The sequence below is a fragment of the Haliotis rufescens genome, unplaced genomic scaffold (assembly GCF_023055435.1).
Source record: "Haliotis rufescens isolate VD_foot unplaced genomic scaffold, xgHalRufe1.0.p SCAF_2, whole genome shotgun sequence".
Taxonomy (NCBI): domain Eukaryota; kingdom Metazoa; phylum Mollusca; class Gastropoda; order Lepetellida; family Haliotidae; genus Haliotis; species Haliotis rufescens.
This window is the reverse complement of record NW_025963890.1, coordinates 55,915,085-55,934,245: the sequence shown is the minus strand read 5'-3', so window position 1 is coordinate 55,934,245 and position 19,161 is coordinate 55,915,085. Positions and strand designations below refer to the sequence as shown.

At 38.9% G+C, this 19,161-nt stretch overlaps 1 protein-coding gene across 1 annotated transcript in view; it reads right to left on the bottom strand.

Moving 5' to 3' along the window:
* Positions 1 to 19,161, bottom strand: part of LOC124141158 (exportin-2-like) — a 34,592-nt gene that overhangs the window by 11,301 nt on the left and 4,130 nt on the right. Inside the window, exons 3-17 of the mRNA XM_046509077.2 lie at positions 18,066 to 18,211; positions 16,365 to 16,466; positions 14,675 to 14,820; positions 11,199 to 11,289; positions 10,911 to 11,018; positions 10,131 to 10,223; positions 8,238 to 8,405; positions 6,634 to 6,763; positions 5,512 to 5,577; positions 4,126 to 4,235; positions 3,110 to 3,202; positions 2,653 to 2,737; positions 2,029 to 2,090; positions 1,614 to 1,750; positions 264 to 367 (exon numbers count right to left, since the gene is read on the bottom strand). Of these exons, the coding sequence (XP_046365033.2) occupies positions 264 to 367; positions 1,614 to 1,750; positions 2,029 to 2,090; positions 2,653 to 2,737; positions 3,110 to 3,202; positions 4,126 to 4,235; positions 5,512 to 5,577; positions 6,634 to 6,763; positions 8,238 to 8,405; positions 10,131 to 10,223; positions 10,911 to 11,018; positions 11,199 to 11,289; positions 14,675 to 14,820; positions 16,365 to 16,466; positions 18,066 to 18,211 (1,641 nt within the window). The remainder of the gene's footprint in view (positions 1 to 263; positions 368 to 1,613; positions 1,751 to 2,028; positions 2,091 to 2,652; positions 2,738 to 3,109; positions 3,203 to 4,125; positions 4,236 to 5,511; positions 5,578 to 6,633; positions 6,764 to 8,237; positions 8,406 to 10,130; positions 10,224 to 10,910; positions 11,019 to 11,198; positions 11,290 to 14,674; positions 14,821 to 16,364; positions 16,467 to 18,065; positions 18,212 to 19,161) is intronic.

Below are 19,161 nucleotides of genomic sequence, written 5' to 3'. Positions count from 1 at the left end.
GTTGAGAAGTTGCTAATAATGAGTTAAAGTGCACTACTGGGTTTTCTAAACCAGTGTTACCATGGTTATAAAACAATCAAATCGTGTCTTCCTGCAATATCTAAATAGCGAAATAGGTCACTAGCCCATTGGTCCCAAAATGTTGAAAATGACGACCAGTCCATTTCTGTAATGAATCTAGTTTTGTTTCATGAAGCACAAGTCCAAAATGAGCTGTGGGCTAGCAGTATTACCTCATGGTGTCTATACCTGTAGCGTCTTACCTTTCATAATGTATTCGTTCTCGACAGATCCCGGCATCTCCATGGCAGCAAACAGACCAGGGAGCATGTTACTTGCCTGGGCCTGAACATCAGCCACTGAGATACTGAAACAGGGGAACAGTTTTCATATTGGCTACGTGTTACAAGCATCAAGCAGAGAGCACAAACTGACGGAATGATTCAAATACAGTCGTGCCTCGTTTATACAGACACTTGTGTCATTTCACAATTCGTCCGTATAAACGAATTTCCGTATAACTGAAACCAGCTTCTTACTGGAAAAGTTACATTAATGGGCACTTGGTGACATTTTAAAAGACAAGTCGTAATGACTTGTCTTTTAAAATGTCACCAATTGTCGATTTTCCTATGGTATGTCCAAATTCAGTGCCATAATGCTTACTGATGGTTTCCAAACTTGCTGACAGACGCCATATTTATCGAATGGGATTACATGTACAATAAACAAGCTCGTCTCAAACGTAACTCAGTGTCACTTGGTTAATTGACTTCTCATGAATCAAAGGATTACCACCAGCGGAAGGATTACCACCAGCGGAAGTGTATTGTCCGGGTAAATGAGACAATTTTGTGTGCATTTCAGTGTTTTGTGTATGAAAATGACCATCCGGTTCCAGAAACTGAATTTCCGTATATACGGGTAAATTTATATAGTAATTATTTCGTTTTGAATGAAAATCATCCGGGAACCTCGGTTTCCAGATATCTGAAGTCCGTATTAGCGGGGCATGACTGTACCCTGAATCAACTTCTGCATTACTTTTGCTTCACTGATTTGAACAAATTTATTTCTTGACCAATTTTTATGTGAGGTGAGGTGAAATGGGGCATAATGAAGCGTTTAAGATTATTGCACTTCTATAGCGGTGTATGTGCGTGCGTGCTTGTCTGTTTGTACTAGTCAGTATTAATGCTGATTTTATGTGCTTGCGCACTGAGATACCATGCCACAGTTTAACACGAATACCCCACTCAGACACAGAATACGGACTCCGACTGACCAATCTTTGTTTTAGCCGCTTAATGCCAAGCGCCAAGCAGGGTAACAACAAGTACCATGTTTTGACGTCTTTTGGTATAACGCGGACTGGGCTTCAAGCCCCAGACCTTCTGCTCTCCAGGTGGAAGCTCTACCACTAGATCACGGAGGCGATCGACCAATCCTTATGAATATCATCAACATGAGTGAGAGTTGGGTTTAATGCCGCTTTAAATGATATCTAACACGATCATATTGGCTTTAGGATTCTTGACTCAGGGACACAACTTAGCACACTGCCATAGTAAATTCCTCATCAGGGACTTCTAGAACCACTTGTTTCAACTCACGCAGCAGCTCCGCCGGCAACGCGCACCATCAGCAGCCTCTCTATGGTGTGAGCTGCATAGGTGTGGACGACGACGCTGGATGCCTGCAGGTACCGTGTCAGATGGGACAGACTGGACACCAGGGCTTCCCTTGGGAGCTGGTGGGAGGACAAGCAGTTGGTCAGTAAAATATCACTGTTCATGTACGTGACGGTCACACAGAAATGTGCCTTCAGTACCCACAAATGTAGAGAATGGATGCAGAAAAATATTTACTGCGTCCCAAGGGATAATAATAATATTAATTGCAAAAAAAATCTTGACAAAAAACAAAGTTCCTGTAATTAAAGTAAGGTAAAACCCTGGTGTATCATATAGGTATTTCCCTATCTAATAATTTCTACATCATGTGATCAGTCCACCAATATCCACTCACCTGACTCCGAAACACCATCAAATATTTGATTGCATCAGCTTTTAGAATTGGCATTTCATTCACTGAAAGAAACAAGGTTTGTTGATAAGAACAGCTGGTGCAAGACGAGACAAAAGATTATACAAGACAGGTCCTTCACTTCAGCCATTAGGAAATCCCAACCCATGTCTGTGATGAACTGAACTAGAATTACCGGCATATGTTGTATGCATTACATCAACCCTGATCATCCTCATATCTACCTGTGCATCAATGTTCGTAACAGGTATGTTTTCCTTAATCTCAAGTTTAGCTTACGCATACTTAGCAAGTTACTTTAGCATGTTTAGGCCATGGTAAAATCTTCACTTGAAGATATAAAAGAGAAACCTATTCAGACATTGTATGTGCTTCTTCCAAAGACAATGTAACACTAGAAAATGTTCTGTGCATCAATGTTCGTAAAAGGTATGTTTTCCTTAATCTCAAGCTTAGCTTACACATATTTGGCAAGTTACTTTAGGCCATAGTAAAATCTTCACTTGAAGATGGAAAAGAGAAACCTATTCAGACATCCTATGTGCTTCTTCTAAAGACAATGCAACACTAGAAAAATCACTCCAAGGCCTGACACAAACAACTTACAATTTTCAGAATGAATGTCGGGGAGTATTTGGTTCTGAAAGAATTCTGTCATGTTGACCAAACCACTTGTCTGTGTTACTCCTTGCTGGAAACAGGAAAAAACAAAGTCTCAGTATGTCCCAATGGAGGGTGGGTGGGTGGGTGGGTGCGTGCGTGAGCGAGTACGGTTTTACGCCGCTTTTAGCAATATTCCTCAGGAGGTGAGGAACCGGGATCGGGTGGTCAGGCTCACTGACTTCGTTGATGCATGTCATCATATCCCAAATGCGTGGATTGATTCTCATGATATCAATCACTGGATTGTCTGGTACAGACCCGATTATTTACAGACCGCCATCATATAGCTGGAATATTGCTGAGTGTGGCGTTAAACAAACAAACAAACAAACAAAACCTTCCTGTTATATTTAACTCAAGTTTATGTTATGAAAAAGGTAAACAAAACAATTCAGTGTACCTTTTGTGTTTGACCTTTAGAGGCTAGAGATGTGACTAGATATATGGCAGCATCTTTGTTTTTCCAGTTGGCTGTTGGGTTTTTTCTGTAGTCCTGGAAAGGAATGAATGTATAAGATAATCCTCAGTAAGATTAACACTTAACAGGAAGGGGCAGATATTCACCGTGAAACCCTGTGAATCTAGACATCTGGACTTACTGCTCGGAATATGATACAACTCTGGATAAGGAATATCAGCTATGCCCATTCTATTTAAATATACACTTGACATAGTATTGGAATCAGTTCCGTGTATCTTTTGATTTGAATTGCTTTTATTTCAGCACATTCAGGCCACAAACCCTTTGTACATAATAATAGGGTCAAAGGCTCTCACAGGCTTGTTTGTGTTTACTATATAGTATAAGAATTTAGAGAGATTGACAATCAACTTTCTGTTTGTAGAGCATTAAATTTATGGATTTTCCGATGTATATGATTAAAAGACACAATATAAATCTGCCGTAACTGATCACATGCAGGACACGTAGCATAAAATGCAACTCGTCTTCCACAATTTTAGAAGAGCACATTTACAGTATCTCTTATTATGGGGAGTTTATTTCTTCTGCCAGTTTCAACTTCAAGCCAGTGTGAACTGTATATAAGTCAAGATAAGCATGTGCAAAACTTACAAACATTTATACAAGTCAAATACTCTTCAAAGTTGTCTTATTTTTGGAATAGAATAACACATTACCAATATCTGTTATAATTTATCTTTTAAGTGTCATGGAAAGATAAAAATATCCCCATCAAAAGGTAAACTACTAAGTAAGCATGAATCATACACTTGCGGAAAACAAGAAGGAATCACACATTTGCTGTGGACATGACATGAATTATCTGTGTATCGGCTGGACGAGCAAACGCTTAACCACCAGGCTACCCAACCGCCCCCAGCATGATAAGAAAGACGGATGACAAAGATACATGTATAATCATAATCTACCAACATTTTCAATCTGCATCTCACCTCAAGCAAACCACTGACGTAGGTAGAAAAGTTATGTATCACAGGACCTTCGAAGGATTTGCTGAGAGCCTGAACCAAGTCACAGGCTGATCTCCTCCTGGTGTCTACATCTAAAACAGAGAGGGTTGCTCATATACTACACAGTATGATTTGGTAAAAAACCAAAACTCCTTAGTGTATTAAAGCCTTACAGTAAGCGAGAGCTACTTTGGTTTGGTTTGGTTTATTGTTTAACGCCGCACTCAGCAATATTCCAGCTATATGACAGCGGTCTGTAAATAATTGAGTCTGGACCAGACAATCAAGTGATTAATATCATGAGCATCGATCCACGCAATTGGGATCGATGACATGTATCAACCAAGTCAGCGAGCCTGACCACCCGATCCCGTTAGTCGCCTTTTACGACAAGCATAGTCGCCTTTTATGCGAGAGCTACTTATGTATGCAATCCAACTATTGCGATAAGTGTCCAACACTACAAAAAGATAATTGCACTAACATGGCGATGCATGTGTGTGGCTGCTTGTACTAGTTAAGGCTAAAGCCGTTTTTATAGTGCTAGCCCTTGAGATACTAGCCCACACAGTTTAACATGGATACCCCACTCAGACGTAGTATACTGACTCCAGGTCGATGAGTCCTTATTATATCCCCTTAGTGTCAAGCATCAGAAGGGTGACCACAAATACCATTTTTTATCAACTTATGGTATGACATGGCCAGGGATTGAACTATTAACTTTCCTCTCTCCAGGCTGATGCTCTATCCACGAGGCCACGGAGGTAGTCAAATTGGATATGAAAAAATTACATGCCAACAGCTCAAGTTTATCTTTTCTCCTACTCCCCAATCCTTCAACACAACCTTGACCATTGTCAACACGACCTTGACCATTGTCAGCACCATTGTGACCATCATTTTGAAGTCTGTCATCATATGAAGCCAATTCTTGTCAGCTCTCACAACAAACATGCATCTTCCCGAGGCAAGGGAGTTAACTGACTATAAAAGTGGAGTTTCCACCCTTGCAGAACTAGGCTACAATTATAAGTCTATGCCTAGTCCAATCATAATTGTGTAACGAATATCAACATTCGGTTCGTAAACGGCCATGCCAATTTTGGTCGATTGCAGGATTTGCAAAGCATGTGTACCGCCACTTTAGTGTCAACATATTGCAATTCCACACCAGGATCGAAAGAAGAAGAAAGAAATGCATGGTGTGAGATAAGTTTAAAAATTTATAGGATACTTCATTTGGTAAAATCTGCCAAAATTTCTGAATATTTATGGGAAAGATTTGGAGAAAGCCAGAAAGCAGCTGAAAGAGTTGGTGTTAGGAATCAATACAATTTCAACAGAGTAACACACTTCATTACATACCAGATCCTTCAATATCTCGTCTGATGTATTCTTCAGGGTTGTCTTCAAATAATTCTTCATCTGCAGCTATAACATGAAATCAAATGGCAAGTCATGACTTGATGTGATATGATGTTTGTTGTTTAACACCCGACTCAGCAATATTCCAGCTATATGACGACGATCTGTAAATAATCAAGTCTGGACCAGACAATCCAGTGACTGACATCATGAGCATCGATCCACGCAATTGTGATACGATGACAAGCACCAACCAAGTCAGCGAGCCTAACCACCCAATCCTGTTAGTCGCCTCTTACGACAAGCATGGGTTGCTGAAGACCTATTCTAGCCTGGATCTTCACGGTTCTCATGAGTTTGATGAAGTCATGTACATGTACATGTATTTTCTTCCAACATCATAACCAACACTACTTTAGTTGTACTAAACGTAAAATGTCACTGTCAGAGAATAACCAGTCTCAATACTCTGCCGAAACAGTTACCAATGTATGAATGCAGAGCTCCAGATAATCTTTTGGTGTTGTGGGTATTTTACCCATGCATTTTAAAATCATTGGGTATCAGTAATTCTATCTGAGTATTCAAATTTCGGTTACCCACTAGTTTTTACACATGTGGGTATTTAAGTTAAATATTTAAAAACACTATTCATCTAGTCCCTGCAAACAGGTGTTGTGTGGGTTCGAGAGCTTTATAGGACTAAAAAATACCACGATACCACAAGAAAGTGTGATGGCAAATGATCATGATGTAACTGTCATCGTGGAGTTTAGCAAGGTTGACGGAATTCCCATTTATAATTTCAAAATAAGTTGCTGATTTGCTAATCGAATACGCAGGGTTACTTCACAATATTTCGATGATACACACAAGTTTTATTTTTGTAGCGTATCTGTAATGTTCTTTGCGTATTTGATATGCTCTGATTTTATTTTACTGCATATTTCTGCATTTCTGATGCATATTTTACGCAGATACGCAGCTTATCTGGAGCTCTGATGAATGGATCCCTGACAATCAGTGAAGACGCCAGGGGATGGCAAAGTGTAGGCAGGTCTTGCACTACAGGTTACCATCAGTAACAAGCTTAAATTGCCGTAAGCACAATAGAAGACATACCTCGCAGCTGGATGTTGGGTACAATGACCTTCTCACAAATTTGGGCCAGTGTGGCAGGATCTTCAAACAGATTCTTGTAGGACGGTCTCTCGGCCACCGAGGCCAAAAACTGGATAGCATTACTCACCAGCTGAAACATAAGGCATTCAGTAAATGTTTTTGTTTGGTTGTTGTTTAACGTTGCACCCGGCAATATTCCAGCTATATGATGACGGCCTGTAATGTTTGAGTCTTGACCAGACGGTGAGGTGAAATGGGGTTTAACGTTGTGTCCAAGATCATTGCACTTATATAGCGACGTGCATTTACGTGTGTGTGTGTGGCTGCTTGTACTAGTCTGGACTGATGACGATTTACAGTGCTAGCTCACTGAGAAACCATGCCGCAGTTTAACATGAATACCCCACTCAGACACAGTATACTGACTCCGAGCCGACCAGTCCTTGTTTGAGCTCCTTAATGCCGAGCGCCAGACAGGGTAACAACAAGTACCAGCTTTTAACGTCTTTTGGTATGACGCGGCCGGAGATTGAACCCCGGACCTTCCGCTCTCCAGACGGACGCTCTACCACTAGACCACGGAGGCGGACAATCCAGTAATTTATATCGTGTACAACGATCCATGCTGACGGGGCACGGTGACACACAATCAACTAAGTCACAGTGTCTGACCATTCGATTGATTTAGTCGCCTCTCATGGCTAGCATAAGTTGCTGGATACTGTATCGCATTTCACAAATGATTTTGATGGAGTAATTCTAATGGACAGAATGTACATACATGAAGATTAACTATATATGGTCAAATGCTCCTAGCAATACTCAGCATCACAGTGAAATATAAATGTGTCTAGATGTCTTGCGATGAATGTCAATCATTGTAAAGAAGTGATTGAGTGGGAATGATCTGGTATGTCTTTGATTTCTTTATCCCAACTGACGATTTTAAGATATCAAGAATTGTCAAGGAATGCCGGATCAATACAATTCAATATAATCTCATTAAAATCAGACCTTCGTTCTCGCTACCGTTAGACAAAGGTCTATAGACATCCCAATAAGGGTCATGTCAGACCGACCTTTTTTCGGTCAATCAGAGCATCTTTTACCAGATCAGGAAAGCGACAGTCTGAATGCATTTTCTAATCATGCAACCTTAAAAATGTTGACACGGTGTGTTCCGAACAACAGTTGCGGGCTTGTATGACAGATTCGGTTAAAATCATTGTTTGCTTCAATGGAATAAACATTTGAACAGCAGAAACTTTGCATTAGCCTGTGGATATTACTGCCATACAATCTTGGCCATCAGTCATCGAGAACTTTGTCAAAATACTGTTCAAGCATAGTCTGGACTGGAAATCGGCAGTTTAAAACCAGTGCTGTATAGCTTGAGAAAGCTGCTTTCTGACTGGCTTATGACAACTTCATGTTAGTCATTCATTGGTCGGTCAAAGTTCGCGAAAGGTCATTCTGACATGACCTGTAACGGGATGTACTCTGATCTGATTTTCATGAGATTGAATGCAATACAATGTGAATGCCTGTTTTGAAGTCTTTCAACAACCACCATAACACCCTACTGTGCACGCTTTAATACTGACCAGATCGTACTTGACCTGCTGACCAGTTGTGACCAGCAGTCCCCAGGTTGCGGTGACGAACTGTGGAAGATGGAGGGAGAACTCCTCGTCATACTTCTGTGCGTACAGTGCCACGTTGTCACACACCTGGGACTTGACCTGCTCCAGCAAACCCGCCTCTTCCTCATCCTGCAGGCACAGCGTTGTTGTCATTTTTTGTGTGTTGTAATATATCATTGTAATAGTGTTGTTACACATCATTGTTATAGTGTTGTTACACATCATTGTGATAGTGTTGTTACACATCATTGTTTTAGTGTTGTTACACATCATTGTTATAGTGTTGTTACACATTGTTGTTACACATCATTGTTATAGTGTTGTTACACATTGTTGTTACACATCATTGCTATAGTGTTGTTACACATCATTGTTATAGTGTTGTTACACATCATTGTTTTAGTGTTGTTACAAATCATTGTTATAGTGTTGTTACACATCATTGTTATAGTGTTGTTACACATCATTGTTATAGTGTTGTTACAAATCATTGTTATAGTGTTGTTACACATCATTGTTATAGTGTTGTTACACATCATTGTTATAGTGTTGTTACACATCATAGTTATAGTGTTGTTACACATTGTTGTTACACATCATTGTTATAGTGTTGGTACACATTGTTGTTATAGTGTTGTTACACATCATTGTTTTAGTGTTGTTACATATTGTTGTTACACATTGTTGTTACACATCATTGTTATAGTGTTGTTACACATTGTTGTTACACATCATTGCTATAGTGTTGTTACACATCATTGTTATAGTGTTGTTACACATCATTGTTTTAGTGTTGTTACAAATCATTGTTATAGTGTTGTTACACATCATTGTTATAGTGTTGTTACACATCATTGTTATAGTGTTGTTACACATCATTGTTATAGTGTTGTTACACATCATAGGTATAGTGTTGTTACACATTGTTGTTACACATCATTGTTATAGTGTTGTTACACATCATTGTTATAGTGTTGTTACACATCATAGTTATAGTGTTGTTACACATTGTTGTTACACATCATTGTTATAGTGTTGGTACACATTGTTGTTATAGTGTTGTTACACGTCATTGTTATAGTGTTGTTACACATCATTGTTTTAGTGTTGTTACACATCATTGTTTTAGTGTTGTTACACATCATTGTAATAGTGTTGTTACACATTGTTGTTACACATCATTGTTATAGTGTTGCTACAGATCATTGTTAGTGTTGTTACACATTGTTGCATCACATCATTGTTATAGTGTTACACATCATTGTTATAGTGCTGTTACACATTGTTGCTACACATCATTGTTAATGTTGTTACACATCCTTGTTACAGTGTTGCTGCACTGATCATCACTGTTACAGTGTTGTTACACATTGTTGTTACACTGTTGTTACACACCATTGTTAAAGTGCTGTTGCACCTCATTGTTCAGTGTTGCTACACACTGTTGTTACTGTTCATACACATCATTGTTAATGTTGCTACACATATTGTTTTAAGCTTCATTATTAGTGTTGTGACACATTCTATAAAGATAATTACCCGTCATTCTTAGTGTTGTCAGACCTCATTGTACATAGAGTTGTTACACAGTCATAGTATTGCTACATATCATTGTTACAGTGTTTTTACTCATTGTTAGTTTAGTGATACACATTGTACACAGCATTGTCAGACCCTATTGTTACAGTATTGTTACAGTATTGCTACACGTCACTGCCAGTGTTGACACACATCATTGTTGCAGCGTTACTAAACATCATTATTAGGGTGTTTCTTTTATACATAAATGACCATATTTAGCTTTGATTAAATGCCACGTTTGTCTTCAATGCTGGCACGGAGTCCACTGCTCACCTTTGTCTGCAGCAGCTCGTTGTCTGCACTGAGGAGGGTCATGAAGTGGGTCATCCAGGTACCCATGTGGTCCTCAAAGTGTTCCGGCAAGTCCTGCAACAAACATCACCCATGTGACTTAGCATTGGATGTGGCTGAAATAATTCACAGCATTCATTAACATTCAGAGATTACAATTTCTTTGTAAGTGCCTATTCCACTGAAAATTCTCTGACCTTAAGCTTTCCTAATTTTTCCCTGCTCTGAGGCACCTCTTACTTTCTTCATCTGTTGAGAGGTCAAAAGTAAAATTGGGACGGAACTACCAATAGAACAATCTTTGAGTAAGTGTGAATGGTTTTGTGCCGCTTCAGCAATGTCAAAGCAGGGGAAACAAAGAACACTTCAACCACCAGGCCATACTCTGCAATATTCCAGCGATCTGTAAATAAGTCTGGACCAGACAATCCGGTGATTGACATCATAAACAATGTAAACTGAATTGTTTACATATGTATTTCACAACATTTAGAAAAATATAACAGTAAGGTTTTGTTTGTGTGTTGCTTAACGCCGCACTCAGCAATATTCCAGCTATATGACAGCAGTCTGTAATAATCAAATCTGGACCAGACAATCCGGTGATTGATATCATGAAAATCAATCCACGCAATTCGGAAACAATGACATGCATCAACTAAAGTCAGCGAGCCTGACCGACCGATCCCGTAAGTTGCCTCTACATCTAAACATGATGAACACTTGTCCTTGACACTGTTACTGTGATGACTGATAGCTCACCTGGAAGTTGAGACTGTAGAATATCTTGCAGATGAGGAGGATGGAGCTGAATATGACCTTGAGAGCAGATGGGTCTGAGGCGTGGGTCTTCGCTAACTCCATGGTTGCCTGGGTGGAACAAATAGAGTTGTAATACCATAGTTGAATCCACAAATAGATAATTTCTCAATTTCAACTTATTTACTCATTTCCCTTTCTCAGTAGCCTTCAGGACACCCTCATGTTAGTCCCATCATTAGGAACTGTTGACCTGTCGTGCATTGTTTCAGCTACCTAGTTTTCACTTACTTTAAACAGATCTGTAAATGGGGATGCAAAGTTTTCCAATACAAATTTGATCTCTGTCCACAGTTCCTGAGATTTGAATTCATGCCGATATCTGAAAAGTGGCATAAAAAATCATCATTATTACACATTTAATTTCTTAAGTTTTGATAAGTCTATCCATTCAATTCAATTCTTACACGACGCCAGATATGCATCTGTTGTCGAGTATCTTTTCACCAACTTAACCCATTTCATCTGGTGGTATGTGTTTTAGCCCCTGCCATTCTCATATTGCCATGTGTCCTGTCAGTTTGGCTATAAAATAGGGGTGAACTATCTACATGATTGGTTGGCTGGTTTGTTGTTTAACGCCGCACTCAGCAATATTCCAGCTTTATGACAGCGGTCTGTAAATAATCGAGTCTGGACCAGACAATCCAGTGATTAATATCACGAGCATCAATCCACGCAATTGGGATCGATGACATGTACCAACCAAGTCAGCGAGCCTGACCACCCGATCCTGTTAGTCGCCTTTTACGACAAGCATAGTCACCTTTTACGGCAAGCATTCTACCCCAGAATCTTCACGGGTCTTCTTGATCCATGCTTAGCAGTTGACCATGGATACACATCAATGACATGTAGGATGACGACAATGATACCATACCACATAGGTTTTGATAGATCTCATGAAATATCTAATACTGGTCATCAAAATAGTCATCAAAAGATGACAAGTGCCCCTGCCCCCACAAATTTGAAAGAACAAAACATCAGACAGTTACTTTAAGTCCAACTTGATGAGAGAATTTCTATCTAATATGTCTGTCTGTATACAAGTGTAGTTATTGAGCTATCAAAACAATACCATGGAATTGTATTTCTACACAGCACTATGAACAGAGTTAAAGTCAAATTTGTTGCCATGGAAACAGAAAACATGTAAATTCGAAAAATCCCTAAATAGTAAAAGGCACCAGTTGACAACCTGGTATTTGTATGTGCACAGTTTCAAGAAAGTACCTATTAGTTTTAGTTATATGGTCGGGACAAACACAACACTAGTCAAAGTCAGAGTTGTTGTCATGGAAACAGGAAAAAATTATTATTTTTTCAAATTCCTAAATCAATAAATCAATAAATGTAAACAGCAAAAGGCACCACTTCAGCCCTTGATTAATACATGTAGCAAGTTTGGATGGAAAATGTTTTGAATAGTTTTATAGTTCTGCTCTGGAAACAACACCTACCCCAATTTCAGTCTAACAAGTCTAACTTATTTCCTTGGAAACGGGCAAATCAAATTCTAAAAAATTCCTAAATAGCAAAAGGCTAGACTTCAGCCCTTGGTTTATACATGTACAAGGTTTAGATGAAAAGTATTTCACAGTTTTCAAGTTACCCCCACACAATTGTTCAGTATGGTTCCATGCAAATCAAGAAAACCAAAAAAAACAAAAATTCCCAAATAGCAAAAGGGCACCACTTCAGGATCTGTTTGATATATCTGCCAAGTTTTGTTGGATGATATTGATTGGTTTTTGAGTTGTGATCTGGAAATGATTCCACCCCCTTTTGTTTCCATGAAAATGCCCCAAATCTGTAAAATGCAAAATGCACAACTTCAGGACCTTTTTGATATATCTGCCAATTGTGGTTGAAAAATATTGAACTGTTTTCAAGTTACTCTCCGGAAACGACATGATTATGGATGGACGGCCAGATGTACGGCCAGACAGTCAGACGAGGCTTTGACTATATCCCCCCAACATTATATGCCAGGGGGATAAAAATATACAACCAACTGTTTTGATGAGAGACCTGTTTGTATCCATTCAGACAAGTCTTTGAAATTTCCACTAGACTGCTACTGCTAGCCAGAGACTACTAAATTGTGCCGAGAAAAAGTAAAAATCCAATTATGGTCGTCATCAATGACTAGTTGCATTGAAGGCTGCAATTCTGAACCAGTTCTCAATGCATCAATGTTGAGGTAAATTTTAATTAAATAGAAGAGTAATCAGGAGATGACATATCCGGACGTTCTGGTGCAATTCTGAAAAGAGTTTGGTTACTTATACCCCACTTTTAGCCCATTGCCAATGGATACCTTCTGTTAATTTTCCCAAAAAATTAATGTTGGTCATGAAAACAAACAAAAAACAAGTGCAAAAGCAAGTGTGGCTCACTAATACCCCCGACCCGCCTAGTGTGTCAGTAGTTTCAAATTAAATAATGGATAGGGTTAGCATGTTAGGGTTTGAAAAATTCATAATAAAAATGGAAAATTAATACATGTATAAACAATTTTGTTCTTTTGACTGCACCCCTCCATATGACAGATTATATGTACTAAGTTTGAGATGAATCCACTGAATAGTTTAAGAGAAATCGCAGGGACAAAGTTTTGGGACGGATGGACGGAACCTTGGTATAACTATATACCCCCGGCCTAAAAGGTCGGGGGTATAATAAAAATCCCAAACTAGAATGTGTTTTTACTCAAACACACCATTACCCTCCATTTTTTATACATTAGTTCAAGGTGCTATTGTAAATGTGCTTGAAAATAAAAAACCCCAACAATAATAGCAAATAATAGCTTGGAAATTTAATGGTTTCATGGAGAAATGTTCATCAGCTGTAGAAATATCTAAAAACATGTAGCAAGGGATGTAACTCTGGTAAACAATTTATAGGACCAATTTTTGAACTCAGTCTTGATAAGTATCTCTTACATAAGTATGCTAACTTTCATTCATGTAACTTCAGTTGCGTCTGAGAAAGCTTGTCGCCATTTTAGACACTGCAGGGGATAAAATCATGTAGCAAGGGAAGTAACTCTGGAACAAAAACATTATGGCACCAATTTTTTAACTGTCTTGACAAGTATCTATTAGATAGCATGCTTTCATTCATGTAATTATAGTAGTTTCTGAGTACATTTGTCCCCATTTCACGCAGTATGCACTAAGTAGAAAAACACAGAACAAGGGCCATAACTCTGTTAAACAATAATTGACGGAACCAATTTTCCAAATCATTTATGATCATGACCAGTAACATCAGTGTGAAAAAATTCATTTCTCTAACATAAATATGTCCCCACCTATAAGCGGACGGACAAAGGAACTCCATTCCTGTATCCCAAATCATCAAAAAACACCAGTTCACCACTAGACTGTTCTCTATGGCAAGGTTTAAAAAAAAAGCTTTCAAAATGGGGATAAAAACTGACAATAAATGTTAACATTGCATCAACATTTTTGTCTTATTTGAACAGGCCAAGATATTAACTTTGAAGACAAGTGAAATAAAGTATACACTTGTCTTAAAAAAAGACAAATTTCTAAGGCTGAGAATATGTACCTTATGGTAAGAGGATAATGACAGATTCTTGACTGAGTCCTCTATGTTTAATCTACTGAACCTAAAAATGACAGTTATATAACCTGGTAATCTTTATTTCAGTGTTATAGGGGTATATAAGTCACCTTTTGAAGAGAGAGTGTGCAGTTCGGAGCACCCCGTTGATGACATGGAAGTCGCCGGTCTGGAACTTGCTGACCATCTCAGAGATGAGGTCCGGCCACTTGTCAGGGAAGTCCTCTCGTCCAATGATGCTGATGGCATCACTTAGCTGAAAGTCGTCAAAATTAAAATACTGACAAACTCAACTTACACACACACACACACACACACACACACACACACACACACACACACACACACACACACACACACACACACACACACACACACACACACACACACACACACACACACGATATTACCGTCAGTGACCCTTTTACTTTGTCTTCCCAAACTCATTTATAGGTCTAAAAACATACACAACGGGTCTCGTTAAAATCAGATATTAGTGCTCACTTGCGCTACGCCAAACATCTGAGGACATAACATTACAGGCAGGGGTCCGGAAAATTTAAAATCCCAATCGGACATTTGCATTTAGGCCACGCCCCCTTCAAATAGCGTATTTTAGTACGACTTTTCACACACATTACAAGTTTACGTATTCATAATATGATGAATTATGAATTGTTTCAATTTAAATTGTTTAATTCACCGGACAATTAATAACAAATAATATCATTTTAGATTTACATGGAAAACATACGTTTGTTTCTGTTATAATAACGATCTGTTAACGTAGTGAACGGTCTAATTAATATTCATGAGTTATATTCATGAGTCTACTCAAGTGTACGCGTTGTAACATTTGGATAGAGACTATTATCCCATATTTGGTTATCACGTGACCTCACGGGAAATGGGTTTTTTTAAACTAAAGATTTTTTTAAAAACAAGACAGATAATTTAATCACAAATACTAAAATATCGTTGATAGCAATAGTTATTTGAATACTTTTTTCATCTGTACTTATTTATTGACCATAAAAAAATAGGATATCGATCGTCCGAGAAAGCAAAATGGCGGTCAATCAAGATTCAATATACGACTAGCTACTGAAAACAATAAAATCTGCAAATCCTCATTGTATGTCAACCAAGTGAAAGTCGTTAGCCACGACTTACAAAATGATCGTCCAGACTTTGAGGGTTTGGCAGATCCGCTCGACTGATCTGCATCGGTCGACTGGCTGTCGTCACGCTTTCGCTTCTTGTCTGAGGTTACGTATCATAGCATTGTGAGGATAATGAGGTACATCGATGATGCAAGGTATTAATGTACAGTTGTAAACACCTTTCCCTCAAATTAACAAGATGTTCTCAGTAATTAATCCTCGATTAATCAGTGTCAACTCAGTTTATTGCCTATTACAGTGATTGACCGATTGGACTATCATGTAGGTACGATGTATTTACAGCAATCAAAACAAACAAAGCTTGTCAGTGTAGTTAATCTTCATTGTGTTGCAACTGCAGACAGAAATTGCTCAGTCCTAACTGTTGATCATGTCCGGTCAAAATTTAAGAATGTCCGGACAATACTTTTTAAAATGTCCGGTAAGCAATATTTTAAAACGGACATTTGAGATTCCCAATCGGACATGTCCGGCGCATATGACGGTTTCCGGACCCCTGATTACAGGTCAAGTCAAAATAACCTTTTGCAAATTTTGACTGACCAATGAATTGACCAGCAGAAAGGCAATATTAACCATACCATCAAAACTGTCACAGTTCAGGATGTGAGCTCACCTGTTTTTGGATCTGTTCTGGACTCTTGAGCATGAGGCCGACAATATGCTGCTTGATGGCAGTTCTGTCACCAGTGTGGACTTTGTCTCCGGCCTCATCAGTCTGACAACACATGTATCAACAGTACTGCCATGTTAAGATGAGAGTGAGTGTCAGAGAGTATGAGTGAGCGAGTGTGTAAATGCGCACATGTATGTACGAAAGTGTGTGAGTATATGAGTGAGCGTGTAAGTGGAAGCAAGCACATGAGTATGAGTGCACACATGTGTGTATTAAATTGTGTGAGTATATGAGTGAGTGTGTGAGTGTATGAGTGTTGGTATTAGTGGTGGGACGATACACCGATGCATCTTTGGATCGCGATATTTTACGTCCCGATACAGTATCGATCACAGTCGCATACTAAGTAAAAAATATCGACTCATACCTTAAATGTTTACTTTAATGGCTGTACACCAAACACTTATCATGCTTATTAGTAGTAAAAATTAGTAGTGAAAAAGTAAATATTTTCACCCATTGCACCATACTTGACACTGCCAACTGTAAATCATCAGTGTGCGAGGTATTTGAATATCGTGTCTATGAAAAATATGGCCTACACACTACAGATACAAGCACATACAAGTATCGTGATATGTATCGGATCGTGATCAAGGTAACGTGATACATATCGGATCGCACAGTTGGTGTATCGTCCCAGCCCTAGTTTGTATGTTAGTTGTTTAACGCCGCACTCCCCAATATTCCAGCCATATGACAGCCGTCGGTAAGTAAATGAATCTGGACCAGCATGGGTTGCTGGAGACCTATACTATAAAAGGATCTTCAAGGGTCCAGTATGAGTGAGCAAGTGAGTGTGTGTGAGTGAGTGTATGTGTGAGTTAATGTGTGATTGTGAGTGAGGCATAAGTGAGATTGAGTGAGTGAGCAAGTGTGTATGTGTGAGTGTGTGTGTGTGTCAAAACTTTACATGGAGAGCGAGCACATGTATTACAAATGCCAAGTGTTGTGATCAAGGAATACAGAGTGAATCAAACTTATGAGGAATAATACAGTAAGGAAATGGCCGCATTTTATTGAGGCTACCTGTGACGTTGCACTCAAGAAACTCGTAAATCATGCAGTGATTCAGCAGGAGGTACATAGTGTTAGGGCATTTTCATGACTTAATCAACTATTTGCAGGACATTATTCTATATTATTACCTAACTACCTAAACGTCAACATTTTCTGGAACATTATCAAATACAAGTCAATTTCCTACAATACAACCAATCTAAAACCTGGTAATGTTAGTTTGTTTTTAGTTAAATAATGCACTCGGCAACATCCCAGCTATATGATATTGTGAGCAGCAATCCATGTTGTCGGGATGCCACAATGGAATTGACAAGGTCGCCGAGTCTGATCAATCTGGTCGCTTCTTACGACCAGTATAGGAGTGAGTGAGTATGGTTTTATTCCGCTTTTAGCATTATTCCGGCAATATCACGGCAGGGAACACCAGAAATGGGACCGCCCGGACCAGCATAGGAAGCTGGGGACCTCTTCTAACCCAGAATCCCCACAGGGTGAAAACTGGAAATGAGATTTGGATCTAACAACAATGAATCCTCATGTGTCTGCCCATGCTATTCTAACAGCATGAAATTAGCACTGGCATCTGGGGAATCATACTGTCAAAAAATCTGTGCTTACAATTCTCCAGTTCCTCTTGATGTAGTTTTTGAATGTGACTGCGGAACTGACTCTGACAATGGGCTCAACTTCAGCCTTGTCCATCAGATGCAGCAGCAGCAGTGGGTAGTTCTCGTTCACCTCTACAGACTCAAGGAACTTCTCAGCTGTCACATGGAGAGAGAGGATACATTATGATGAGGACAACAGTTTTCTACATCCATTCAGCAGATAACACAAGCCCTGCAGAGTGCAGAAGGTCAACAAATACTTGCATACTGGTTCACAGAGCTCCAGATAAGCTTTTGGTGTTGTGGGTATTTTACCCATGCATCTTAAAATCATTGGGTATCAGTAATTCTATCTGGGTATTCAAATTTCTGTTACCCACTAGTTTTTACTTATGTGGGTATTTAAGTTAAATATTTAAAAACACTATTCATCTAGTGGTGTCGTGTGGGTTCAAGAGCTTTATCATGTTTATAGGACTCAAAAATACCACGATACTTCCACAAGAAAGTGTGATGGCAAATGTTCATGATGTTACTGTCATCGTGGAGTTTGGCAAGGTTGACGGAATGCCCATTATTTGAAAATAAGTTGCTGATTTGCTAGTCAAATACGCAGGGTTACTTCACAATAATTTGATGATACGCAGAAGTTTAATTTTTGTAGCGTATCTGTAATGTTCGTTGCGTATTTGATGCGCTTGGATTTGATTTTACTGCGTATTCCTGCATTTCTGATGCGTATTTTACGCAAATACGCAGCTTATCTGGAGCTCTGGGTTCATATATTGTCTCAACAAAATTCTTAATTCAGGTTATTTATAATGATTAATATTATCCAGTCTACTACTTTAGCCACAAGTCCATAGCCAAAGTCTAATGACATCAGCTGTTAATACCTCATATATCATGTATATATCCATCGACAATAGAAACGTGATTACCACACATGATGGTTAATATATGAAGAATTACTCATATTCAAGAGATATTAGATTGGTTTGACACACAAATGAACAAACTGGTATGTTGTGTGAATCGACAGCTTATGAAGGCATAACATGTGACATCATAGATCCATAACTCGAGATGCCCCATTTGTCTCATGC